Genomic DNA, 27,873 nt, shown 5'->3' with positions numbered 1-27,873 from the left:
CTTTTCTGAATCAGGATTGAATACCAAAACCACCAGACTTCGGGGATTATGAGAGGTTGATTTCATTGGGATACAGTATCTCCTTTTTGCAAGCTGCTTTTTTATTTGTTACTACATGAATACACTTGAAAAGAAGAGAAAGGCTACACTGGAAAACATTTAAATACATTCTGATCTCTGTGAACCAGCAGCAACCTGCAGTTGATGCCACAGTTATTGCATTCTCAAACTGCTCAGATGCCCAACTCAAACTAAGAGCATTCAGCACTTTTAAATTCTTGAAGAGACACACTCTTTGTGGTTGGCATGTAAACCTGAGAAAAATAATAGTCTTAATGATGAAAGATGATGCTTTAGGTAATGGAATATGCTATTTTGAAGTCAAATAGCTGCTGCAGAATAAGTTACCTTCATAAGTACATAGAATATTTTCAATCATAAAGATCTAGACTGCATATAATAGAGAATAAGTAAGTATGAACAACATGCATGACAAATGTAAAAAGTATTAATTGATGACCTACAGTTTTGAACTGCCCAAGACACATTCAAAAGTAATCAGACGCTCACAGTCTCCACCCTCATCTCTTTGCTAAGGCTGGATATTCTCATTACTGGTAAATAAAATTTAAAACCCCTGGCTTTATGCAATTGAACTAATATCAAATCTAGGACATTTTAATATTTGTTTTGCATTTTTTCTCCCATTTGTGAGTTCTGCTGATTCAGTAATTTTATACTAAAATCAAAATATCATTTGCTGATATAAAAGCATTTTAGCATATTTCCAATGTATAGAGGTTTAAGTCCAGGTAAAAATAAATCAGCTATAAATGAGTGTATTTCACATACAAAAATTCTCCTTATGTTAACATTTCAGTTCATAAACTAGTCACAAACTGCTTAAAAAGAGGCACTTAAAAAATCCGCACTTGGCCAAAAATAATACCCATAATTTTTTAATTACTAGAAAACGCTACCAGCACTTCTCATTGTAACATGGTTATCAGCCCAATATGCACAGTGATCATTGGGTATTATCAGCTGTAAGTAGAAACAGAAAACAGTTTCAGTCTTCCTTGTTCTTGCTTATTCCCCTTGTTTCAAGGAAAGGCATAGCAGTTACCTCAAGACAACAGTTGACGCTTTCCTCCAGAATAAGCTCCAGCTGCCTCTTGTGCTTGTGAAACTGTTGAACCATTTGCACCACTTGCACATTCCTGTGTGGGAAAACCCCCACTCCCATGTGCTGCAGGTGAAGCTAAGAACTGGTGTTAAGCACTACTCATCAGACACTAACTTTTAGGAACTGTTTCTTTGGTCACATGTTGTTTAATCATGAAATGTGATGGTCCAGAGTGGACAGTATTTTTATTCATCCTGAGCCTTGGCAACCTTCCAGTTAATTTCAACACCTGGCCACATGTGTTGATGCAAACCCCAATCCTATTTGTCCCTGAGCCAATAGCATTGTCCCAGCAGTGTTGGCTGTTTCAAGAAGCAGTCAATATCCATGTGAAGCCATGTTCATTATTTCCCTGAATATCCAGGGTATGAAGGGGGTGGGGGATATTGTATCACAGTCTGTGGGGTTGGAGTATAAGGTGGAGGTAGGTCAGCTGGATACTCCATTTCATGTTCATAACTGTATGGTGGTGGAGCCACTGAAATGGGAGAAAAAAGAACGCAGAGTTAAAAAACTGTTTTTCAGATGCAGCCTTCAAGTATTTTCTTGCTGATATCCAGACTTGCATGCAACTGATATAAAACCTCCTGGCAATGCATTCATTTTTTTCAGGCTGCCATTATACAGTCAATTTATATCAATGTGAGTCATTGTTTATTGCCCTTTCCTTCACTCCTTAGCTGTGTGCCTACCAACAGGCTGTGCCGGTAACAGTGTCTGAGTGCCCGTATGATGAGAGCAGGCGAATGTGGTAGACCTAAACATTTTCAGGGGAGAAAGACTGAATTAATCAGATCCATTCCTTTCCACCTCCTTCAGCAGCAACAGGGATTTATGTCATGTCAAAATGACGGCAGTCAGGGTTCTTGATCTCCACAGACACCTCAAACAGCCTCTGGATCTCCAGGTGCCACACCATGGCAAACACAGCAGCATCACACTTCCCAGGGCAAGACATCTTGGCACAGCTTGGGCTGAGGAAGAACAAAGCTTTCACCTTGTCCACACCAATGGGGACATCTGAGGAGAGCCCAGCATTCATAAACTGGGTTAGGCATTCAGGAGGCAACAAAAACATTCAGAAGTAGCTGAAAACTTTTTCTCAATTACTTCTAATAACTTTAAGGAAAAAGGATTAATTCACTGACAAAAAAAGACAGTGAATGCTGCAGAATGATAGCGCAGTAAGAACTAAAGGCTCTGTATCAACATCCAAATAGAGTATTCTCTACAAATTTTAAGGTCCAGAGTCTGCTCATGTCTCCATTTATGTCACCACAGATCCTCTCATGTCCCCTCCGTAGATGTCTCAGGCAGACTGGCAACAAAACAGTACTAGTAAAGTGTGGAAACAGAAACCTATGATGTTTGTGATGGGGGAAGAGACTGAAATCCCATGATGCCATGAAAATCATGCTCTGCTCTCTTGAACACTACGCTGCTGCTGTGGCTGAAGCAGAAGCAAGAGCATCCTCAAAGAGCATCCTTGCTGTTCCTATCCAAAACAGGTAATGGCAGGGGCAGTAGTGTTGGCCACAAGCCACACAGCCAAATGAGGTCAATCATTATTCTAGAAGTGTTCATGACAGCAGGGAACACAGAAAACATTTCCAAGCTTCCCCATCCTCCAAAACCTGCTGCTGCTGAGAGGAAGAACTGCTCAAACTGATGCTTGCACTAGAGGCCTTGAAGTGTAGAGTCAAACTGCCTAGAGATTGAGAGATAAGGATGAGTCATTGCAGAAGCAGACTATGGGAAGAAAAGGTTACAGCCCTGAAGTTTTCGTTTTGCTCTTGTTTTTACAGCTTGCAGCAACTATTCATTTTTGAAGCAGCTCTTCAGCAATTCATGGTTGAGAATATTGCCATTTCCTTTCATACTCATCTCTGTACACAAAATAATGTTGAAATTATATGGATTATTACAGATGCTTTCAGTCTAACTGGAACCTAATGCTGTGAGGGAGAAAACAGACATTAGGATTGGTATAATAAAGGAATACGTAAAACTATTGCACAGCTTGTTGATAAGTATATATAATGCACCTGAGGTTTGCTGCAACTTATGCAACAGGAGAGAATATAAAAGTAGGGATCTCTAGGAGTGGGATGATAAGACTTCATGCATGGAACATCTTTGCATTTTATTACAATGAACTCCCAAAGTTATCTCAAGGTAATTGCTCCTGAATTTGTAATTAACAATGTCACTGAATTGCATAAACACCATTATGCTGCATCCAGGGTCTGCTTTTCTCTTCAACAATGTGGCCATTTTCATATGGTGGATGTGGAATTGAGGCAAATGTGCCTTGCAGACCCCAGCTGGCTTGGTGTCACCTCCTTTGGTGTTCCTAGAGTGGTGCAAATTGACAAGTGTGGTGCTGTGGGTGACTCTACACCAAGCTGGCTCATACATAGCTGTATGTACCAGCTCACACTCACTTTGGACACAACTGCACTGCCCCAGAGGCACAAGGAGTCCCTAATGCCCCCTGGGATGCCACAGACCCTGTGACACCTCTGGCTTAGACCCTGTGCCTTCCTGCTGCTGCCTGCACCTAAATAAAACTACATCAAAACAATTTTAACTCACAGAGAAGCCTGCACTGAGCACATCCAACACTCGGCTAACTTTGACTGAGGCACAAACAGGTACCTCAGCACCATGTCCCCACCTGGGACGGGGGTGGGGCTAGACCTAGATGATCTCTAAGGTCCACCCCAACCCAAGGCATTCTATGATTTTATAACCATTGTCCAAATTTGTATTCCAAATTCCAGTTCAGGCATGGTGCCAGATGGATGCAGAGATCGAGCACTGCATCCTAGCCAGCAGTCCCTCCTGGCACATGCAGTACAGAACACCCTGGAGAGATACCCATGTGCTTTTATAGAAGTCACCAGGGATCCTGCAGCACCCAGCAGTGCATCTGAGCTCTGGGCAAAAAACAGTCAGCTCTAATGCAGGTTGCATTAGACTCCACATCACCACTCAAAGCCTTTGCACTATGGTCCACAGACCTTATTGTCCAGGTTTTCCCCCTTCTGTGATATGCCTGGCCTCCATTATATTGGACAATGCGAAGGAGCCAGCTGCACATGAACAAGAACAATTACAAAAACCAGAACACTAAAGAAGAACAACTGATCTATTGCCAGAGAGCCTCTGGCACAGGGAGACAGTTTGTCCTGTAAAATGCAGCACTGCCCTGAGCAAGGACTTGACACACTCCTGCAGGCACCATGAGCCACACATCTGTGAAGTGTGTCACCTGGCCAGATCTCCTTAGCCCACTTAGCAACTGAATAAACACTCCCAGACAGAGCTCAGATACTGCATACTGAAGCCTTGCACCACAGGACTGCATGTGATGCAATGAGCCCAGAGTCTGCTGTAAGGGACAATGGCAAACTCCCCCCTGCCCCCAGGAGGTGCCTGGGTTTTCTTATCTAGCCTGAGCCATTTTAGCCCATCGTATTCTATACTTTTTGGGGGGACCATCACCACCAAGAAGACCAGCTGGAGAGGATCACTGGAACATCGTTGGGATCCACGGAGTGGTGGTATTTTCCTTATTCTCTCTCTGTCACCTACTTTTCTGTCCCCCTGCCTATTTTCTGTTTCTTTCTTTCTCTCTCTCTCTCATGTCAAACAAAATCCATACTATTGTCACTGGCATATGGTTTCATTTGCATCTTAATTCAGGCAGAGGCTAATTTCTAAGGATTTTAATAATCAGATCATGAGTGTGGAGCTCTAACTATCCAATGATAACACTCCTGCCATGACCACAGGCACTGTTGCAGGGCTGTCACTTTGCTTCCTTACCTGAGTATGTGTTGATGGTGTTGATGTGTGTTGTTCGGATGACCCCTACTCGAGTCTCACGGTTGCTTTTCATGCACATGCAGATACAGATGGCAATCCCAGCAATCACTCCCATTATAAAAACTATGCCGAAAACAATTCCAGCTATTGCTGTGCCTCTGCAAGGGGAATGGAAACATGCAGTCAGACTCATACAAAAAACATTTACAAAACAAAATTATTTTCTCAAGAGAAGCCCCTATGTGACAAAAAATGCATATTAATTACTGAAAATGCCTCCAACTTTGATCCATCAAGGCACGTGAATAGAAAAAAATTAAAGACATCTGAAAAGAAAACGAGAAATTCTTTCAAAATACCTTTGCAATTGTGCCAGATCACTCTGCTGATTTACCATATGTTAAATCCTCCTGCTCTAGGGCCATCTAAATTTATCTACTTTTAAACATTATGAGGAATAATTCCTTCCTTCTCCCCTCATCACATAAGATTTTTTTTTCTGAAAGGCATTGGTATGATTTTATTTTGAAAAGCCTAAGTTATTGCCAGCAATGTATTTCAGAAGCATCCATGTGCATGATGTACTTTCACAGAATATTGTCATTGCTTTATTCTAGGTCGAAAAGTCCTTCTGCTGTGCTTCTGAGCCCACAGATTAAGGGCAGCATCCTCTTCTCAAGGATGAGCAGCATAAAGCAAAGCAACACCCACCCTTTCACACATCTGCTGCTTCAGCCAGCACACATATTTGAGGCTTAAATAATTTCTTTTAAAATGATCTAGAGGAAAAAATTTAACTCAGCTCCTGAAATAATGAATCAGACTTTCATTGAAATTTTAATATAGAGAAAGAAAATAAAGCATTATTGCATTCACACATTGGAGAAAAACCTTGAAAAACCTCCCAAAAAAAAACTCACTAAGAGACATTGAAGAGCTTCCAAATAATACTGAGAGCAAAATCAGCCTTTTTGATGAACCCTACTTCACTCAGGTTAGTTGTCAGCTACAGGCAGTTAAGCATGTTATATGAAAGATGGTATTTATAGCCTACCCTTTCATGAAAAAAGCCTAGTCACTTGACAGAAATATTCTTACTCTGTGCATCTCTTCATCTTTCAGCAAAGACTTCAAATTGCAACCTTGCTGGCAACCTTTCTACTGAATATTTTAATCAATCCTAATTGATAGTTTGTCAGCACGAATAAGCCTCACTAGGAATTATTGCAATGTAGAGAATACAACAGGCACTGCAATACCACACATATTAGGAGTCTAAACCATAGTTTAGATTCCCCACAGAGGCATGGGAAAACATAGCAGTCCTGTTTTTCAAAATCCTGATAGTCTGCTTGCTTCAAAAAACTCAGCAAGAGTCAGGATGGACTCAATACTTGAAAATGAGACCTTCTATTTGGGAACCTAAATATGAATTTAAGAGCTTCTTTTTAGGCCCAGCTATTCAGGAACTTGGCCATGATTTGCAATACAATCACTTAATTGTACAGCATAAGTAAACACAGAACATACAGTGTCGTAATAAATACACTGCCAGAGAACTAAATTGTTTTCTGCTGTTCTGTAGCAATGAATGAAGAGTGTGCAGGGAGAAAAAAATCTGTTAACGTTTTGCAGAATATATTAAGACCTAATTAACAAAAGCCTAACTCATGACAGCAAACACCTGGCTGTAAAACCAGTAGCTCAAAATGCTGATGAGATCAAGTGCTTTGTATTAACCACCATGAGTAACTGAGAAACACAACTACCTAAACTGGCATCTAAGAAAAAAGAAGTCTTCCTTTCAAAGACATTCTTGGAAGGTGTGACCAACATTATCACTACCTTGAGAGAAACTGTCATAGGAGACAATAGTTTGATTCAGAAGATGCTTTAAAACTATACTCTCTTCATTCCAGAAGATTCTCTAATAATATCACAATTAAAAAACTATGCTTCCCCTTTTACAAACAAGTGATTCACGACTGCTTTGGTTACATTCACTTAGTGGATGAAGCACTGTGAGCACTGCCTGAGAGTTGCAGGGAACTCCCTTATGGAGAAATAATCTCTCTCCCAGCTGGATTCCCAGCAGTAGAACCAGTCACTGCTGACCACTGCTCTCCAGCCCTGCATTGCTTTGTTCATGGTCCACTGCCGCCCAGCTCCCACATCCCTGGTACACTCTGCCTGGCTGATCTGCTCAAACCCCAGAAACCACAACACTTTCCTGTACTTCCAACCAGCTGCACCCTGAGAAAAACTCAACCTCCATCCTAGAAGCATGTAACACACAGTACACGTTACCTTCCCAGTGCTAAATTAAAATTCCTGTATTAATAAAGCCCATCGTATAACACAGTTTAAATAGTTTGCCTCCACTGTTTTCAAAGGCAAATGCATCCCATTTACTCCAGATGTTCAGCCAGATTCCATACTCCATTTGTGCTGAGAAATGGGTTTGCACTCTTCATTGGCAAGACACAGCTGTAGAAAGCCCTGCTGCATCTCCCTCCACCTGAAACTCAAAAAGGGCTGAAGTCCACTGTTGGAAAAAGCCTCTGAGCCTAAGCACAACTATACTGATTGACAGGACTTAAGGAGATGTACTCTTTCAAATTTATGTAACAGAATACATGTAACTCCATACCACTAGCTAATGGTGAGTCAGAATGTAAACTCACTCTGACTCAGAGACCTGCCCTTAAAGGCCCTCACAATGGTCCCAGTGAAAGCAGGAGCATATTGCCTTCACATATCAGGCTGCATCTTCTCAGCATCAAATGCTGGCAAGACAGTGGTCATGTAGCAGCTTTTCTGAGCACACAGCATAAAAAGAAATGTTTGTTCTTTTTGTGGAAAGCCTATGACTAGAATATATGTGTTGGAAAAACCTAGCTTTACAGAAACATCAGATAAGATGAGAGGCGTTTTAAAAGATTTTATGCCAATATCAGTCTCCTTGAAGGGTGAGACATAACAGATGTAAAACTCAACGCCATTCTATCAGAAGCCAACCTATTTCCTGGTTACAATACCTTATAAATATTTTTCAGCCTATTAGCTGCTGTCACACAATGCTGCTAATATTTCTAACACCAATCACCTATTATTTAGCCCATGTGGTCTTGCTACAATGCATCTTTCACAGTTGCAATTCTCCAAAATACCTGGTCTTTTTGCAAGGCCATCCTTTGAAACTTGTTTCTAGTTCAATCTCTCTCTCAACAATGTAATCTCTATTCCATGGCCTTTCTAAGTCAGCACACCTTATCTCAGCATTTGCATACAAATGTACAAGACTGTGTGAGCTTTCAGTAAGGTTTAGAGAATCCTTTACAAATCCGGTTCTCACATCTCCCACTCTTTCCTGAACTGTAAAAACTTCCTTGATGGCCTTATTCATCATTTGCTGCACACACGGAAGTACACAAGGCACTATTACTAATATTGCTGCTATAACAATTAATACATATAAACCTATTTTGCAAAGTTCCATCCTTCAAACAAATTGTTTAACCAGGACCCATCATCTGTTTTAATTTGATTTGCCAAATCTTTCAGTTTTTTAAGCTGTTTATGGATGGATTCTGAATGGTCAGACAACACAATCCTTCAAATTCTTCACAACCATGTCCATGTGCCAGTAAGAGAAAATCAATGGCAGCTCTAATCTGTAAGGTTGCATGTCTACCAGCACTAACACCTGTCATCATACCATACTAATTACAATGGAAGTAGTATTGATTTCTTTGCTCAACCAACACCCCAATCAGTCTAATTGTTTCAATACTACAGCTGAGGCAAGTTGAGGTAAAAACAAACCTGATGCAATGTATTTTGCAAGGCTCCAGGGTTTAAAATTGCTATTACAGTTTTCTTCATAATGACAGGCAGATCTTCATTTTCTATGTTTTTTCTTGATGGCCTAGGTGCTAGCACAGTGAGCCGTCTGATTCTATATGGGCCACCTTTAGTTTTTGAGGGAATGCCCTGCCCGGCTCTATCTCCACAAATGAGCCAATATCCTTCTGGCAATTTCCATGGGAATTTGTCAAGAAAACAGTCTTACCCTTAGGGGGCACAGGAGTGGCACAATCGCACCAAAAACTTCAGTTTCTGTACACAGGATGATGGGGAGTAACATTTAATTATGGATCTCCTGATACTGAAACTGAGCGCAAAATTCCATTGTCAAAGAACCAAGAATTTACAATTCTTGAGGTTCAAAGGGTGTTTTAAGGAGATCGGGGGCCCAACGATACCAATCGGTTACAGGATTTGTCTCATTGGCAACTGCACACGAACAGCTGTCACGGTTAGGTATTGGCCACTTCTTGGCTGGCACTGGCACACCGACCGAACAGGTTGCGAAGCGTTTGTCGCGGCTTGAATTGGTCAAATGTGTGGTGTCTGAGCCTGCTGACTTCGCTAAAGCAACCCAAACATTTGTTTTTGGTTTATCTACAGGCATATATGCACTGCAAAAGTAAGCAACCAAAACCAACAAGTACTAATATATTGCTTGATCTAACTCCATGTTTTTGTTCAGTTACTCTTGGCAAAAGGCTTGTCTATGTATTTCAATTTTCATGTAAATCTTTTGGTACATTTGGCTTTTGTGTCTTCCCAAATTTGTTCAGGGACTGGCCAACAATATGGCTCTAAATTGCCCTGTTTACACTCAATTTTGCAAATTTGGATATCTTTGGATTCTTTTTAACACAATGGACACCGCACTTTTGCCAAAAGACCACTACGATACCAACAATTTTTACAGTTTTAATATTGACGTAAACCCCAAGATTCACAGTTTTTGCAGGTTGGGCAGGAGACATCAGGCATGAACCGTAATCTCTCTGCACGGTTCATGTCTGTGCGCGCATTTCCCTGCTCGTGGAATTGTCAGTGCGCTCTTGTGCATGATATGGCTTCACATTCTTTGCTGGAATCCACTTACGTCCTGCACCTGTGGAAACACAAGCAAACCCTTTGCCCCAGGTTATTAAACGAAATGGACCTTCAGTATGTCCTGTCTCAGGGGTTCTAATTAAAACTGGAGGATTTTCTTTCACAGAGTTTTGCTGTTTGTTATTTGAAAAATGCCTAAAAATTGGTGGATTGGATTCTGCAAATGAGCTATTTAAAAAATTAAAAACATACAAAGCTTTACTCTACCTCATCTGAGGGGTGGCTTGGGCCATTTCCCCCTTTCGTTGGTCTGAAATGTGTTGTAGAATGTGATGTGTAATTTCAATAATTGCTTGACTTGTGGGAGAGTAGGGACTTCCAAAAGTGTGACGAACACCCCAATCTATTAAAAATGTGGCCACTTTTTGAGCTGTGTATGCAGGGTCATCGTCTGTTTTTATTTCTTGGGGCATGCCTAATGAAGCAAAAGCTTGTAGAACATGTTGACAAGCATGATTAGCTTTTTCTCCTGAGTGGACAGAGGCAAAAACTGCACCTGAAAAAGTGTCTACAATATTTTTAAATTTCCCAAAAGATGGGTATTTGGTGATATCTGTTTGCCATAGTCGCAGGTTTTGCAACCCTCATGGGTTGACAGCTGTAGAAACAGGAGGTCGTACAAGTTGACAATCAGGTCAAGTGCCAATAATGTCTTTTGTTTGATCCTTGCAGATACAAAACATTTCCCCAAGAGCTTGCGCATTTTGATGGAAAAAGGCATGACTCAGTTTTGCTTGTTCAAAAATGTTTGGCAAAATGTTTGAAACAACCATCATCAGTTTGTCTGCTCTTGCATTTCCTTCTGCCATGAATCCTGGAAGCAAGGAATGAACCCTGATATGAGAGACAAAATATTGGTTAGCTCTGTATAACAAAATTGTATAAAGACACGAAAGCCAATAATATAGGGTTATCATTTGTAACATCCTTTAAAACTCATCCTTCTATTCTTTTAACAATATTAGCAATATAAGATGAATCTGTAATTAAATTAAAAGGTTCAGAAAAGAGCTGAAATGTCCTAACTACTGTGGCCAATTCAACAATCTGAGGAGAGCCTTCTACTGTTTGAACATCTGACTCCCATGTTTGGTTGTTTGATTTTGCCATACTATTACTGATTTGTGTGTTTTACCTGATCCATCAGTGAAGAGTTATAGCACTTAAAGGCTCTTCACTTAGCATGGGTTTTTCTCTAAAACTTAATTCTGCTTGCAACAATTTGTGCCCTGGGTAATGAATAGAACAAACACCTGAATAATTTAACAATGCAATTTGTAAGTCTTCTGAATTTTGCAAAGCCTAATCAAGATAATTGGTTTTCACAGGTAAATAAATAATTACAAAATCTTGGCCTGCCATAGTTAGCAATCTTGTTCTGGCTCCAATTATGATTTGAGCTGTCAACTCCATAGTTGTAAAAATTGTTTATGGAGACCTATAAGGAAGAACAACCCACTCTGTGATTAACAGATGATATTTTCCAGAAGTGTCCCATTGAAAAATTAGACCATGAAGTTGCATTTTTTCTCCTAACTGCAAGAAAAAAGGGCTCTTATGGAGCACAATGGTGTGTTTGTCTTTTTTTGGAAAGCTTCAGTGACTTTTTCAAGGGCTTTTTGAGCTTCAGGTGTTAAAGTTCTAAGAGATCTGATGTCACAGTCTCCTTTCAATTAGTTAAAAAGTGGGGCAAGTTCATCATTAGTGATTCCCAAAACAGGTCTGATCCAATTAATTTCTCCTAAAAGCTGTTGTAAATCTTGCAAGGTTTTGACACTGGTTCAGAGCTGTATTTTCTGTGGCTTGATTGTTTGTTCTGTCATCCTCCATCCTAACTATTTCCAGGGTGGGATTTCTTGTATTTTTGATGTAAAAATTTCCAATCCAGCATTTTGAACTTCAGCGATGACACTGTTTCAAGTATGTTCCATTTCCTTTTGAGTTCATGCTACAATGAGTAAATCATCCATGTAATGTAAAATCCTTGACCGTGGGTGTTTTTGTCAGGCTGGAGACAAAGCTTGTGCCACAGAATATTGACATATTGTTGGAGAATTTTCATCCCTTGTTGTAAAACTGTCCAGTGATATCTTTGCAGTGGTTCTCCTCTATTGATGGCTGGAACCGAAAAGGCAAATCAAGGAGCATCTTCTGGATGCAGTGGAATGTTGAAAAAACAGTCTTTTAAGCCGATGACAACATCTTGGAATCACTGAAAAGAAGGACGTCCAGGTTGCAGGGGTCCCATGTCATCTATCACTTTGTTGATCTTTCTCAAATCGTGGAGTAATCTCCAGGAATCAGAAGTTTTCTTGTGAATGACAAACACCAGGGAAATCCAAGGGCTATTTCTCGGCTTGATGTGACCTTTTTATAATAGTTAATTCACTAATTTTTTGAGGGCATTTAGTTTTTTCTCTGCTAGAGGCCACTAACTTACCCAAACAGGGCTGTCAGTTTTCTATAACTTCAGAGTAGCAGCTGCGGCCGTGGTTCCCGTCAAGAACTCACTTCTATTTTTGTTCCCCACTGGGACAGTACATCTCTCCCCCATACTGTAATGGGTCTCTGCACCACGAAGGGACGGATGATCGCTGTCTTCCCTTCAGGACCTGTAACAGTAATCATGAATTCACTTTGCAGACACAGTGTGACTCCTCCAATTCCTGTGAGAGCACCCATGAGTGCCACTAGATTCCAATTTCTAGGCCAAAACACATGAGAAATTATGTGACATCTGCACCAGTGTCCAGCATAACAGTAATCTTAACTGCTTTACCACAGTGTGTTAGACTGCGAGTCAGCTGTGGCTGTTCACTGCTGATACATTCTACCCAAAGGACATCAGGAGCTGGGCTAAAGCTCTCAAGCACCATTTATCGGTATAGAGCTCGCTTAGTTAAAAGCAGAGTCTCTCAATATATGTCTTGCTTAGCTATAGTCATTGGCAATGCAATAGTAATAGCTATTAGTGTTTTTGGTTGAATTACCACTGGAGGACTATAAGCAAAAGCTAAAACCATCAGCTCTTCATTACAATTTACTGAAACAACAGCTGGAAAAACTGAAAATCTAAGAATTACGTTCCTATCTCTGCCTATAGCTAAAAGTCTTGTCTCTGTTGTGAAGTACCAGTAACTCCTGTGGGTATAAATTCATGGCAAAAGACTTTTTAAAAGTATGTTAATTTAGAAGTTGCCAGTTCACATTGTGCCCCTGGGGATAATAAATCGGGATTGCTTAGGAGATGACTGGTGATTTCACAAATTGCATCTGGTTTGGGTTGCCTAAGTTTACTTGCGATAGAGCTGCCATTATTTGTTTCATCACGTGGTGGCGCTGCCCACTTTTTGAAGTTTCCCGATAGAGGCTTCCCTTTTATGTCAAATTTGGAGTGACAGCCGTTCGCATAATGCTTCCCTTTTCTGCACCAAGGGCAAGTATAAGGTAATTTTGCATTTTTCACTGCCTCATAACAGTCCTTTTTCAAATGATGAGGTTTTCCACAGTTAAAACAGCCCTTTAATGGGTTCCAGCTGTAAAGCAGTGAGGGTTTTCTCAACAGTTTTTGTCTGAGCCTCAATGGCTCTTTTATCTCCCAGCGAATCTTGGGACTGTGTAAGTTGTTCCTCCAGTGCACTAGCTTGTATGGTTGCAATGTGCTGTGGAATTCCCAGCTTGCTGCAAGCAGTGGGCATTTGTGTCATAGTTGGTGGCTGGTTTAGTATAGTTATAAAATGACCCTTTAACGTTCATATTTTGCATTAGCAAAGGCAAGGCATTTAATTAAATGAGGATGTGCTGCTTCATCAGGACAGTGCCTTTGAACCGCCTGTGTTAAACGGTCTAAAAAGGCACCATAAGGTTCAGTTTCAGCTTGTCAAATTACAGAATAGACATTTTCATGGGTTCCCGCAGGCTGCACAGTCAAAAGAGCCTTATGTGCTGCATTTTTAATATCTCCCAGCACTGCTCTAGGCAAGGATTCTGCTTGGTCCTCTGCTTTATCATTTGGAGTATGTCCAGCTAGTTGACTGATCCTAAGTTGGGCATTAGGACTTCCAGCATAGCTTTCTATCAATCTGTTAAGATGCTTTCACCATTCTAAGTCCCATAGAATATATTGCAAGTTCCTTAAAAATCATAGATGAAACATTATGACAGTCTGAAAGTCATAAGAATTGTATGTACCTCTCACCACATTTTTTAAAAAGGGGGAGCTCAAGCTGCTGTCTTTAATAGGTTTAACTCCTTAATATCATAGTGTAATATAGGTTCCCACAGGGGATTAGTATTATTTCTCCCATACCTAACTGGCATAGCAAGGAGCTCTCCATATGGTGAATTAAAGCCTTTATCTTGCATGACGTTATGTCTTAGCCCAATCAGTCCGTCATTTTGAATTATTTTCCAAGACAAAAGGAATCAAACCTGGCTCCCATTCTGTATTCATGGGGCCAGGATGTAACAAAAAACTCTTCCTCCAAACTGGAATCTGTATCCTGCTTCATTTCCACATCAACAAGTTTGCAAATCACGGGTTTCTTTCTCACATTCCCCCTTTTCTAGCCGGTCCCTTTTGTAGTGTTAATAGAGCAGCCTCCTTCCTTTCTGCTGACAGAGCTTCCCCCTCCCTCTTCGAAAGAAGTAGAAATTTCAGCTTCTGTCCCCTTTAAATCTGTAGATAAAGGCAGGGGTGGAAGGACACTGGGGCTGGGGTATGGCAGCAGTGGCTGCAGGCTGGGAAAATGGCAGAAGCCACAGGGGGAGCGGCAGGGGTACCATGGCCCCGTTTTGGGTTTCAGTGTCTCCGGTTAAGACCGAAGGTGAAGGAGACTTTGAGGACATGGCCCGGGACTCGGAGCGTTTTGCAGACACGATCGAGCAAGTAGAGAACTCAGCAGGCTGTTTAAAAATGTCAGTGAAAACGTGACATGCAGACAGTAGCCTTGCAGCTGTATGATCTCGGTTTATGGTAAAAGCATTGTATAATTTAAGTCCAAACAAGGCCCACAATGGAAAGGGGAACACAGGTGTCACCTATAGTTGGAAACTGTTTTTGAACCCAAGATAGCAAATCTTTTAACTCCTGTTTTGAAACATCACAAGAATTAGATCTAATCAGAGCCTTAAGGTTCTTATAAACATCTCTGGGCTGCTTGGACATCTTGTGCCCAATCATGTTCCCCAAAGCCTACCTGTTGTCATGCAGCAGGTGATTATATTCTCCGTCCCACTCGAACCAGTGGTGCAAGTAGAGGTCCGGATAGCTCCTTCCTTGCAGGAGAACTATAATTCCCTAGGGTCCCGCTTCCTCGCAGTGGCATTTAACAAAAAGTACTTCGGGGCATTCCAACCTCTTGACAGATTAGCCAAATCGCTTCCTCACAATGGAAGCACCATTTGTTGGAAAATCCCAGCTTTACAGAGACAGATAACTGAGAGGCGTTTTAAAAGATTTTATGCCAATATCAGTCTCCTTGAAGGGTGAGACATAACAGATGTAAAACTCAACGCCATTCTATCAGAAGCCAACCTATTTCCTGGTTACAATACCTTATAAATATTTTTCAGCCTATGAGCTTTTGCCACACAATGCTGCTAATATTTCTAACACCAATCACCTATTATTTAGCCCATGTGGTCTTGCTACAATGCATCTTTCACAGTTGCAATTCTCCAAAATATCTGGTCTTTTTGCAAGGCCATCCTTTGAAACTTGTTTCTAGTTCAATCTCTCTCTCAACAATGTAATCTCTATTCCATGGCCTTTCTAAGTGAGCACACTTTATCTCAGCATTTGCATACAAATGTACAAGACTGTGTGAGCTTTCAGTCAGGTTTTGAGAATCCTTTACAACTTCATTTCTCACATATATGAAGAAAAATAAGGATGTATTTTTTTTCTTTTTTCTGAAATGTTAAGGTTTCTCTTTGCTCTTTTACGGAATTTTTGAAAATAAATATCCTATAAGCAAATACACCTTATTATTAAAGCCTGCTTGCTTTGTCCCTCTTTCTCTCATTGATATTTTAGACTTCTGTATAGAGACACAGAGGGATACAGTGGGTTTTAGAGCTGTTCCAAGGAAAATGCCCAAGAGAAAAGCAACACTTTCACAAAAGAAGACTAAAGCAAAAGAAGACTTGGAAACTATACAACAGAGTCACAGAGCAACAAGGAAGTTTTAAAAAAAGGGAATATTCTGAAATGGAATACTTTGAAGGAAAACATTATACAAAGTCCTGACGGTGGAGGTACAACTTACACTGAAGAAGGCTTCAAGCATCAGCTCTTTATTGTTCTTCAGTACAACTTTTTATACACTTAATCTTAGAGGGCATTACACCTGTGCACCTGCTGTACCCTTTTGTGATTGGTCAGTGCACCTCAGCACTCCATGTCTCATCACCTTCAATACTGTTCACCTGTCCTACACAGTTGTAGCCCATTAGGGATGAGGTTCGGCTGCAGCCCCACTCACAATTTCCACAAACTGTATGCCTACAAAGTCCTTCACAGAAACAAAACCAATGAATAGAAGAGGACTGCCACAGAAAAATAATGCATGGGAAAGTAAAGATTGAAAGAGGAAAAGTAATTTTAAAGCTGTAGAAATGTCAAGAGAGACTGTCAAGATAAAAATCAGATATCTAAAGATGAAGCTTTCCTCCTGTTTTTAGCAACATCCCACTGGAAAGAATATAAATTTCACTCCCAGCTTAACATTTCTGGCCCAGAAAGGTTGGTTAATTTTTTCTTGTATCAGTTGATTAATTTCTTTTCTGCAAATCTGTCCAGCCTTGACCTAAGCTCAGGTAAATTTTAGGACCCACAGCCTCAGGTGGCAAAGAATTTCCCGACTTAACTATAAAAGTCATATAGTCACAGAATGGTTTATGGTGGAAGGGACCTCAAAGACCATCTAGGTCTTTGAGGTCCCTTCCACCATAAACCATTCTGGTTTCAGTTCCAACCTCCCTGCCATTGGTAGGGATGTCTTTTACTAGACCAGGTAGCACCAAGCCCATCCAAGTTGGCCTTGAACACCTCCAAGGATGGGACTTCTCTGGACAACTTGCTCTATTACTTTGCCACCCTCTCAGTAAAGAATTTTCCCCTAACATCTAATCTAAACCTGCCTTCTGTCAGTTTAAAACCATTATGAATCTGACAAACTGTCCCCTCTGTGACTGAATACTCAATAGTTTCCTCTGGGGATCCTAGCCCTCAGCTCACCACCCAGAGCCCTCAGCTTGTCACCTAGCAGCTACCCCTTCCTTCTGCACTGCCTGTGATTTTACAGACATTTAGAATCATGCCTGCCAGCCAACTCTTCCCCTGCAGAAACCTGGTCCCTCTTGGCTGTTCTGCCTACAGGGACTGCTTCATGCCTTGAAGCCCTGGCCACTCCTCACTGCATTTTTTCTCAACCTCTTTTGTTGTTTTCTGAGAGCATGGTATTAGATTTGTTTTTTCTTGACTGTCAAACAGTCAGGAACTAAGGTTTTATGGCACTATTTACCATAGTACCAAGTCTCATTTCTGAGAGTAATGTCACTCCAGAGCACACCAAGTCCTCTGGGGCACATTTCCTCTGTAGCCATCATTAGGAGCAAATATTGCTCTGGTTGTAAATCTGATTACAGACTTTCCATGCCTATTGTCCCAGTTCATATCCTTCATTAAAAGATATGAACTGGGACAATAGGCATGGAAAAAAACCCAGCTGGTAGTTCAAACACTGGGAACAGGTATTTTGAATACCCATTCTCGCTCCAGCAGATCTTGCAATGAAAATGTGGTCTTAGGTTTTTCTCTAAGCTGTGGTTAATCAACCCTCTGCAGAGGTTTTCCTAGGCTGAAGCACAGATAGCATGGTAGAACAGATTGCATGGGTACTGCAGATGTTGAAGATCAAGAAATAAAAGGCTGAACTGCTATTCGCCTTTTAGAAGGAATGAAAGGGAAACAGTTAATTATCAGAGTTTCAGCCATTCCAATGACACATTTATAGCCATCCCCCTGCACTCAGCACAAGCATACCAGGCTCTGTTTCATGTGCTTATTCAGGAAGACTCTTCTAATCAGAAGTCAAGCCAAATGGAAAAAAATAATTACTGAACTGGACCTTCAGCAGACCTCTGGCAATGTATCAAAGTCCCAGAGCCAGAGGCATGAAATGTCCCAAAGTGCTTTAATCATGGGAAATTTTATTTTAAGCAGAGTCTCGTACAACTGTCATACATACACAGAACTATCCTCAACCCATCTGTTGCTAGACATATTTACTGTGGGATGCCTGAAAGCGACGAATTTTAATTATTTGAAATCTTCAGTGAATGCCAAGCTTCCTGAATTTCTTTTATTCATTATAAAATCCAGGGGCTACGTCTCTCTATTCCTAACTCTTAAAATGTCAACTGTATCCTTTGGTGCACTCTTCCTCCATACCCACTCTCAATATTGCCATATCAAATTAATCAGCTTAAGGAACATTCCTCCTTTCAGCAATAGCAGTCAGCTGCTTTTCTCAGAGGTACTATTGGATATAAAGAACTCCACGTCAAATGCCACACTTAAGACAGGCTACACACACCTTCTTCCTCAGTTTTGGAGGCCAAGATATGCACACAATTTTTATGCTAAATGTGTTCTCTGCCTCTTTTCCTCCCATTCTCTCTGTCTGCCTTTCTTCCTGGCAGCATTGTGCATCCTCTAGACTTTAAAAAACAGCCCAAAACCCACCCAAAAAACTCACCTCCTCCAACATACAGTAAGTTCATGAAGATAACACATGTTAATTCAGAGGTAATTAAACAGGCTGTTGCATCCTTAGTGTTGCTAGTAAGATTTTTCCCCCTACCCTCTCACAAACCACCATCTCTCTATGTGTAAGGAGATTACAGTTCTCTCAAGTATTTTTTTACTTTTTCTTCAAGTTACTTTTGAAGTTCTTGCTATCAGGTGTTTTGTTTCCTTTTGTGTGGTTTTTCTAAATAAAAGCTGCCTTAGAGTAAGACATTTCTGAAGACAAAGTTTATGAAGAAACTTTGCCATGTAATGTAGCATGCTACCTTTCTTCTGCTTATGCCAATATTCCAGTTTACTCCCCTTAAAAACTTACCCAGGGAAATACAGACCAATCACATGGGCTTAATATTTTATCAACAGATTTTCTTTAATCTGGTGGGCCAAATCCATATATAAGTCCTCTCATTGCCACTGAACATTCAGCTGGCCTAGCAGTATTTGTTTGAAGGAACAGGTGGACTATTCATCCCCTTAACTCCATTATTTATCTAAAATTTGGAATTATTTCACACCAACTCAGAGCTACTGGCCATGAAGTATTGTGGAAGAGCAAAGGCAGCACCCAGAACCACCCCCAACAGCATGCTGATGCTGAACTGATTTTTGCCTTTTTTCTTTTAAATATTCTGTGCATTCTTTACACATATATTTGTAGCTCTATTATTGTATTCATAGCCTAGCTCCAGTACTTTACCTTACCCTACCCGATAGGCAGAAAGCCAAAACACATTCCAAAAGATTTCAAGCTGGGGTCCAAGGCTCCTATCCTATCTTGGCTCTTCCTGGCAACCAAGGCTGAGACTACGTCTTTCAGACATATTTTTATAAACAAAGTTAATTCCCTATGTAGAGAAGGGAGGATTTGAGAAAGGGATGAACTAGGGGAATTACCTCACCAATTATAAGTCTATTTAGTGATTCTTGTTAGATATACTAATTTGCAAAACATATAAAAATTGTATACACATTATGCTGTGTGTGCATCTTCAGCATTTTCCACCTGGCGAACTGTGCACCTAAGAATCCTTATACAGGTAACCCCTTTTTATCACCCTGTGTCTGGCTCGTGATTTTAGGACCAGCAAGGAGGCATCTGACATCTACTACTGACTTCGTGCCCAAAGAGCTAGTTGTGGCACAAAAGCTACCTGTGAGCCAAGACAAGGCACAATATGGTGGAAAAAACTGAGCTGGAAATTAGCCCTCGGAAAATCCACTAGGATAAGCATAAGGGTCAGACAATTTAAAGCCTCTTGAAAGCAAATACAAAAAGCACTGTCAAAAACACACTCAAAATTGGGTCCTGCTGGATAAACCCCTTTTGTCCTGACACCCATCTCTGAGGAGCTCTGGGGTTTGAGGCTGGAAGTAATAACCAGATGTTTCCAATATCTCTGAGAGAACAAAGGCAAAATGCTGTCTGGTCAGGATGGGAGATACTTTTCAACAGTCACTCTGTTGTGGGCAAGCCTGGAGCACCTATCACAGAGGAAACATGCTGCTTAAGTCACCTTAGTCCTCAACCTGGTAGCAAAATGCAGCAGCACAGGAAAATCAATAAAAGGTCAGTCAGAAGCTTCTGAGAAGAAGGACAGCCTGAATTTCTTGACTTCAAGGGCTAGGATGATGACAAAGGCCAAGCTTGTGTTTCTAGTAGAGAGTGGAAAGATGGCCAGGAGAAACAGCCTGAGCACTCAACCATCCCTGTGCCTTTTCCTTCATCTCACAGACACAGCCCTGTAATGTTGCACAAGTCCAAATATAAATCTGTAATCTTCCCAAGGAAAAAAAAATGTTTAGAAGAGCTAGCTACTAAGCACAAGATGCCAAACAAACAGGAGGAAATGCTTATGTATCAGGAAATACCAATAGGCTGTAGCTATTGAAAACTCATAGGCAGGGAAATACAGCTGCAACATTAATACTGCAACAACTTGCTCTGAAAGTGTATCATGAAGGGGGAGAGGAGAAGGAATGTATTGTTTTACATTAGAGATGCTCATGAGATTACAAGTCACTCAATCACAGACTTTGAACACTTACAGATTATACCTGTAGTCCAACTAGAGGTGGAGTTATTCATACAGGCCCCGAAACCCCAAAAACTAGATTAAGTGGATAAATCTGCATCTGTTCTTCATGCATAGAAATTAAAACACATTTATCAGAGATGCACACAGCCTGAAGGATGTTTGCTGAAAATATCTTCTAACTTAAAAAACATCCCTGGTATTCTAAAAAGATGATGATTTCTTAAAATAGAAAATTCTAAAACCCTACATGTAATATCTCAATGTTGAAACTCATTTTAATGAGTGAAAAGAGTTAATTAATCACTTAAAAGGTACAACCTAAGTTTTAATGATCACGATCTAGTCATATTGATTTTGTTTCAAAATCAGTATATACATTATTGCCTGCTGTTTATAGTCTGTACAACTGCTGGCATATGGGGCTAAAAAGAAAAGGAGAAGAGTGAGAGGCAGGAAACAAAACAGAGAATTGTTTTAAATGTACCTACTGCATGCCAAAAGGATTTTCTAAAACTATAAGAGAGAGTTACGCTTGTGAAAAAAACAATACCAAACCATCCCAAAGAAGATAAAGAGCAGAAACACTAGAAAGACATGCAGATTTATAAAGAATAGACGGAGCATAGAAACCAGTGGTAAGCAAATGAGAAAGCGTAAGCAACCTCTAAAGAAGCAGAGACAAGACAACACTGAGGATTATATTGTGTTTCATGCAGTAAAAAGGCACCTCTGGAAGGAACCATGCAGATCATGTCCATTGTTTGGTGCAGAAAGTAGGATCAAAATTTTTTATGTTGAAAGACATAAAGGATATTAAAAGAACAATATCAGGACACAGAGTGTCTTGGATTAAATTCAGTTCTTTTAAAGATTTCAATACAGAGTTGTCAACAGAAAGACACAAGTAGAAAGGACAATAGTGACCATTTCCAAATTTCTAATGCAATTTTATCAGTTTGTTATTTGGGTGTGAGGCAACATGAAACTTCTCGCACATAACTAAAGAAAGACCAATATAGTGCCCATAGTGAAAAGGGAAGGTTATTCTTACGGAGCATAGCTAAAGCTGCAATAAAATCTTTTGCAATGCAACTAAATCCAAGGTACTAGCCAGAGCAAATAAGTGTTTGCAGGCTTAAAGCAGCAGACATGCTTTGAAGGCCGTGACTTACAGATTTAGAGATGGAACAAATTGGTGAATTCATTTATGTCTTCTGTGATCATCAGAGATAGATGCTTCAAAATGGGTACTCAAAGAGAGGTACAGGTAAAATAGTCCTAGCAAGGATTCTGTCAAACCCTGTGCACAGCCCTGCCAGCCACACTTAAAGCAGGAAGTGAATGCATGAGACAAGAGTTCAAAAGAAGGCCAAAGATTTCATCCCTGAGCTGGGCAAAAAAAGACAAAGTAAATCTTACATGTGAGGCTGACAGAGTTCACCCAGCTCAGCGATGTGATTGAGAGCTGTCATGATGACTATTTAAGGCCACATTTTAAACTTCCACCTAAGTTCAGAGCTGACAGTAGGAATTTCAACCTTCACTTCCCTGTAAAATTTCCCAGTGGTGTTAGTAAATGAACTATAGAATAGTTTACCAGGACAGACAGTCAACTCATTAATGTCTGAAGTTTTAAAAATGAGATTACATTCTTAAAGAAGACATGTCCTGACCTGCTTTTAGGAAAAAAAAAAAAAAATCTGTGACTTAATCATGCAAAATTTCCAGTCAAAGGAGTATAACAACTGCTGACTGATCTTCAAGTCTATGCATTGGAGTATTTAACCATAAAAATTTAGAAGGATCAAATGTCTCCTTCAAGATGTGTCGTGGCAAACAGCACTTGCAAGAGCCTCCTCTAGTATTCAAATCCACCCAGATATACACAAACCCTTCCAAATGTGTTAGAGCCACTCACATTTAGCTCTAACTCAATACCTATTTACATTTGTTGAAGAAATATACCAAAGACAAGGTGTCAACTTGGTGCTGAAGGCATGGTTTCAGCATTTCAGCAGTCACTCTAAAGAACCCCCTGGTCAAGGCCTTCACAAAGCACAGCTCTAACATTAGGCTAGACAAATGCTAGCTGTGCTTACATGGAAGTGAGAGATTAAATCCACATGTTCTACAGGAAGCCTCCTTCTTATAATGTGATGTTCTATGCTCTTGTGTCCATCATTCCTAACCACATGTGTCTGGAACAAGGTATTCAGAATGAGAAACTCCTTTGATGCTTGTAAATGGAAAAACAATTTTGAAATGAAAAAATAGAAAAACAAATCAAAGCAAACATTCACTTGGTAATCAGGAAAAAAAAAATCACTTGTCATTCTACAACCTCAGTCTTAAATACGTGATTTGTCATTTCCAGATGATTGAAGGATTCTGGTGTTCTACCATAATTTTATTTACTTTATCCCAGGAAGCATGTGAACTGCTTTAAAAACTGTAGATCAATTCTGTATTAAAATACAATCAGTCTGCCTACTCCTTCAAAGTGCTATAAAATATACTGATGAGAACACTGGAATATTCCCCAGGTACCATGGCTGAAACAAAACCTGCATCAGAGGAGGTTTCTAAAAAACCTCCTCTAAAAAAAAGCAACTACCACTTTCCCACTCAGTCTTCCCCAAGTACCAGGCAGTTCATATGCCATGTCATTTTTATCTTCTCTGGTTTTAGTCAAGAATATAAACAAAAAATAAGTCACAGACTGTATGCTAAAGACTAAGGAAATTACTAGTGTAATTGATGCAACAGAAAATAACATGCCCTATCATGAAGAACCACATTTTTTGTTTCATTTAGGTTCGCCCTTGCACATGAATGTACGACTTGTGAGTTGTGACTCCTTAAGGCCAGAGTCAGGTCCAATAGCAGGCAAGCTTCTCTTCTTCCTCACCAATGCAAAGACAAACAGCTGCACTAGAGCCTATGGTTTTTAATCAACAGTTTATTCCTGTATTTTTCTCTAGATAGAAAATATTTGTAACCACATAATTTCATCTGCACTGTGAAACATGCTATTCATACAACATTGTTAAAGGGTCAGATTATTCTCACCTAGAATCTGTTCAATAAATTCTACCAACAGCCAAAACACTATTTAACAAAAACAAACAAGTAAATAAAAGTGCAAATGGAAAAAAAAAAGTACTCAAAGCAATATGAATTTCAAATCCAAGTAATCTGAATCACTACTCAATCACTATCGGCTCAGTGTGAGAAACCATTTCAACAAAACATACAAGATTTCTATTCACAGATCTTTTCAGCTCGAGCTTGAAACAAAGTTCTCACTATCTCTAAAGCTTAGCTCCAGAAATTATATTATTGTACACAAACTAAGGAAAGAACCCACAATTTTAGCAAGCTTTCTGGTATGTTTCAAAATACATGTAACACGAGACCTCAAAGGAATTCCAAAGATTGTTACCAGCAAGGAAAAAAAACAAATCAAACTGAAACCAAAAAACCCAAACCCTGCCTTAGTTTATTGCCAAAACATAGTTTTGCCACAGCAAATTTACACTGAGTTCATGAACACAGCACACCTTTTTTTTTTAAGTGCAAATATACTCACGAAAAGACATTCCCAATGTAGGCATAATATGAACAGCAGTAGGGAGAAGTCCCGTCACAGCAGTAAGCCTTGCAGTCATTATCACACTGAGCCAAACAATCTTCTGCTGGATAAAAATAACACTCATGAGATCAAACATCAAAATCTTGTACAGCACAGCTTTGAAGAAAATGCAGTCTAACAGTTTCATACAATCACAGCACTGCCCTTGAGGTGTGATCTGACTCTGTAATCCTAATGGCAGCCCATTCCCACTCATTCTGCATTTCAGACTTGGGTGCTTTCCATATGGGTATTCTGTAGCTGGCCATATCAGTTCCTCCTTATACTTAATCCTTTAAAGTAAAAAAGAACATTTTGAAATGCCAAGACACCACAGACCAACTTTTTCCATCCCAGCAAGGAGTCCAGAAGAAACCTGAGTCTGGGCTGCCTGTCTTGTTGCTCTGGAGGGTGGCAGGAGAGAAGGAACTTGTCTGAGAACAAGCTATTTCTCCCAGTCCCTGCCCAGTCCCAGCCTGGGCTCCCTTATCCCTTGCCATCTGGCAGCAGCTCCCCTCACTGTGCTCCAACACCAGGGCCATGGCCAGTGTGGTATGGCAGTGCCTGGCACAGGGGCCAGCAGTGCCCTCTCTGCCCCACTGAGGGCACTTGAGGCCACGAGTGCTCCCAGCCACAATGCACTGCCTGACAAAGCAATCTGTGAAACAACAGTAAGAGAGCTCTTTACAATCAAAAAACACAGAAGAGCATATATCTTTTTATTCCTATGAGAAGCTATTTTAACAGTATCTACCTCTTGTGCTGTCATGATATTTAGCCCTAAGTCAGGTTCCCCCAATAAGTGGCACTGTACTGCCACTGCACTGTAAAAACATTCTTGGGGATCACCATCCCCACAGTCAAGGCTTCAGCTGCAGCCTGGATAAATTCAGAGAGACTCTGTGTCCCATACACCAACACCCTTGGTAACCTATTTGGTCACATACTGCAGTGGCAGAGACATAAAATCAAAGATGGCAAACCATGCTTCTGCATTCCCAATGCACTGTAGCTCCCCTTTCCCAGGCTGCAACTCACCTGAGAGGTTCTAATTCTCCCATTGCTATTACTGCCTTTCACCTGTGCTGACCCTTTTGGTTGGTATGCTGGGATCTGGGCAACCCCACCTCATCTCAGCTTCTGCCACGCTCCCATGCCTGCCCCAAGTAGCTGAAAATTCGCACCTTGCACTGAGACTCTTTTGCTCACTGATTCATGCTGCTGACCCATCTCACAGCCTAATTGCTCACAGGATTTTAGCAGGTCAGCTCTCTGAACCTGCTCACACTTGGTCTCCGCTTGAAGACGAGCACCAAGCAAGGGCTGGAGATGGCTGTGCAACACAGCACATGGGTCAGCCCAGGCAGATGCACCCTAACCCTGTGAGATGACCCCTGGATTAAAGAAGCACATGAAAAAAACAGAACCATCAACCCATCATTCTGCCAACCAGCCTCGCCAACAAGTGAATTAGGGCAGCCAGCAGGACACCCATCTCCAGAAGGAGAACATCCGGCCACGGGTAGTACAGGCACTTCTATAGGAAGCAGCAATGCAGGACGACTGCCACACAGGACACCCCATACCAAGGCTTTGGCAGGGCTGTCATCTCAGGACACTCCATACCAAGGCTTTGACACACCCCTGTGCCAGCAGCTCTAGGCTTTTGCAATGTCACCTCTTTTTTGGCGTGTGTACTCATGGCTCCAGCTGTGCCATGGCAGTACACCTCCAGGCTCTGCCCTGGTGGGAGAGGTCCATTCACCCTGCACATCACAGGTCTATCCTATGCGGGTGGGTTCACAGAATCACAGAATCATAGAACGGGTCAGGTGGGAAGGGACCATGGTGGATCATCTGGTCCAACCTGACTGCTCAAGCTGAATCATCCTAGAGCAAGGGATTGCATCCAGATGGTTCCTCAGTATCTCTATTCAGGGAGACTCCACAACCACTCTGGGCCATCTGTTCCAGTGTGTGGATATCCTCATAGTAAAGTTCTTCCTCATGATCAGGTATAACTTCCTGTGCATCAACTTCTGCACGTTGCCCTCCCGCACCGCTCCACTGCTCAATACCACCGAGCCTCTGCTCCGTCCTCTTGGCACACCCCCTTCAGATATTTCTACACGTTAATTAGGTCCTCTGTCAGTCTTGTTTTCTCGAGGTTTACTCTCCCTGCAGTCAGAGAGGGGCTCCCGCACAACACACCCTGCCCGGGACATCTCTTGCTGGCACAACCCGGGGAACAACTCCCTATGCCAATTCAATCGCCGACGAGGAAAAGCTCCCACGTCTGACCTAAACAGCCGGCCTCGCTCACACCCGCTGCCCGCAGCTTCGCGCCCGTCCCCCGCCCCACGCCGGCCCCGCTGACCTGCCAGAAGGAGGAGGAGGAAAGAGGGAAACAATTCCCTCCAGGCGGGGTACCTCTCCGTCCGGCCGCGCCGCCCCAGTCGCTCCATGCCGGCTGCATGCACGGAGCGGGTCGGGGCGGGGAGGAGGGGGGGGAGAGCAGGCGGGATCCGGGATCCGGGCGGGGCCCGTTGTCCCCCGCGACCGCCCCCGAGCGGGGCCGGCAGCTCCTTGAGTGGCGGCGGCCAGCTCGTGTCTTTTCCCCGCTTCCCGCCGGCTTTGTGCTGCTCGGCAGCCGCGGGGTAACCCGGAGGGGTGTGAAAGGCGATGCCGGTGTTTGTGTGCGTCGCCTTGGCCATGCGGTCTTCGAGGGGGCTCCTGCCGCGGTTAAAGTGGAGATTGTCTTTAAAGTGGGATTGAAACTGTGATTGTTTGTAAACTGAGATCGGAGCCATGGTCTGTTTGTAAACGCAGGCAAGCGTGCTGGTGAAGGGGCTGCCCAGCCCGGGTTGTGTGCACTCGGCTGCCGTGGGGCTGCGGCGTGTTCCCAAACCTCAGACGGGCTTCTCCGTACTAGCCAACAAAAAATATGTTCCGTGACCAGGCCAGAACAATGCTCTGAAGTGTTCTTCAGGAAAATCATTTTTGGTAGCTATTTAAATGCTGCCATAACTCACCCCGTGTAAAAATTTCCACAGATGGGGCCCAGAGGCCAAAATATTTGCCTTGTGATCTCACAAAGCAGAAGGGTTAGCTCTGACTTTGCAAGAAGAGCTGCAGGTCAAAGAATATGCTTTGGAAGGCTGAAATATGCACACAAAAAATGAAAAACATCCCCAGTTTTTTTCGGTCATAAAAGGTTTCCTGCTGTTGGCAGCTCTGATGGGAAGGCTGATACAGAAACATAAATTAATTACTTCTTTCAGAATTCAGCTATTCTACAATGACAACAATAACACCCAAACCACCACACCAGATCACTTGAAAGCTGGTGGTTTTATTTTTTATCAACACATAACTATTTTTGTTGGTTTTTTTTTTCAAATGTATG

At 41.6% G+C, this 27,873-nt stretch overlaps 1 protein-coding gene across 1 annotated transcript; it reads right to left on the bottom strand.

Moving 5' to 3' along the window:
• Positions 1 to 80: 80 nt before the first annotated feature.
• Positions 81 to 27,181, bottom strand: CYYR1 (cysteine and tyrosine rich 1). Its single transcript, XM_053969829.1, has 4 exons — positions 26,845 to 27,181; positions 24,426 to 24,528; positions 5,018 to 5,175; positions 81 to 1,664 (listed from the first exon to the last, which is right to left on the bottom strand). Exons 1-4 carry the CDS (start codon positions 27,179 to 27,181, stop codon positions 1,531 to 1,533), a joined length of 732 nt encoding a protein of 243 aa, XP_053825804.1. The 3' UTR covers positions 81 to 1,530.
• Positions 27,182 to 27,873: the final 692 nt, after the last annotated feature.

This window comes from Vidua macroura, chromosome 2 (genome assembly GCF_024509145.1).
Source record: "Vidua macroura isolate BioBank_ID:100142 chromosome 2, ASM2450914v1, whole genome shotgun sequence".
Lineage (NCBI taxonomy): Eukaryota > Metazoa > Chordata > Aves > Passeriformes > Viduidae > Vidua > Vidua macroura.
The sequence above is the reverse complement of the archived record's forward strand: the minus strand, read 5'-3'. Positions and strand labels throughout refer to the sequence as shown.

Excerpts from the sequence above, each read along its gene's own strand:
- CYYR1 (XM_053969829.1), bottom strand. The coding sequence starts at position 27,181 with ATGGCCAAGGCGACGCACACAAACACCGGCATCGCCTTTCACACCCCT. Across the intron at positions 5,176-24,425 it reads TACATTGGGAATGTCTTTTC|AGGCACAGCAATAGCTGGAA; the intron begins GTGAGTATATTT and ends TTCCCCTTGCAG. Across the intron at positions 1,665-5,017 it reads CACCATCAACACATACTCAG|TGGCTCCACCACCATACAGT; the intron begins GTAAGGAAGCAA and ends CTCCCATTTCAG.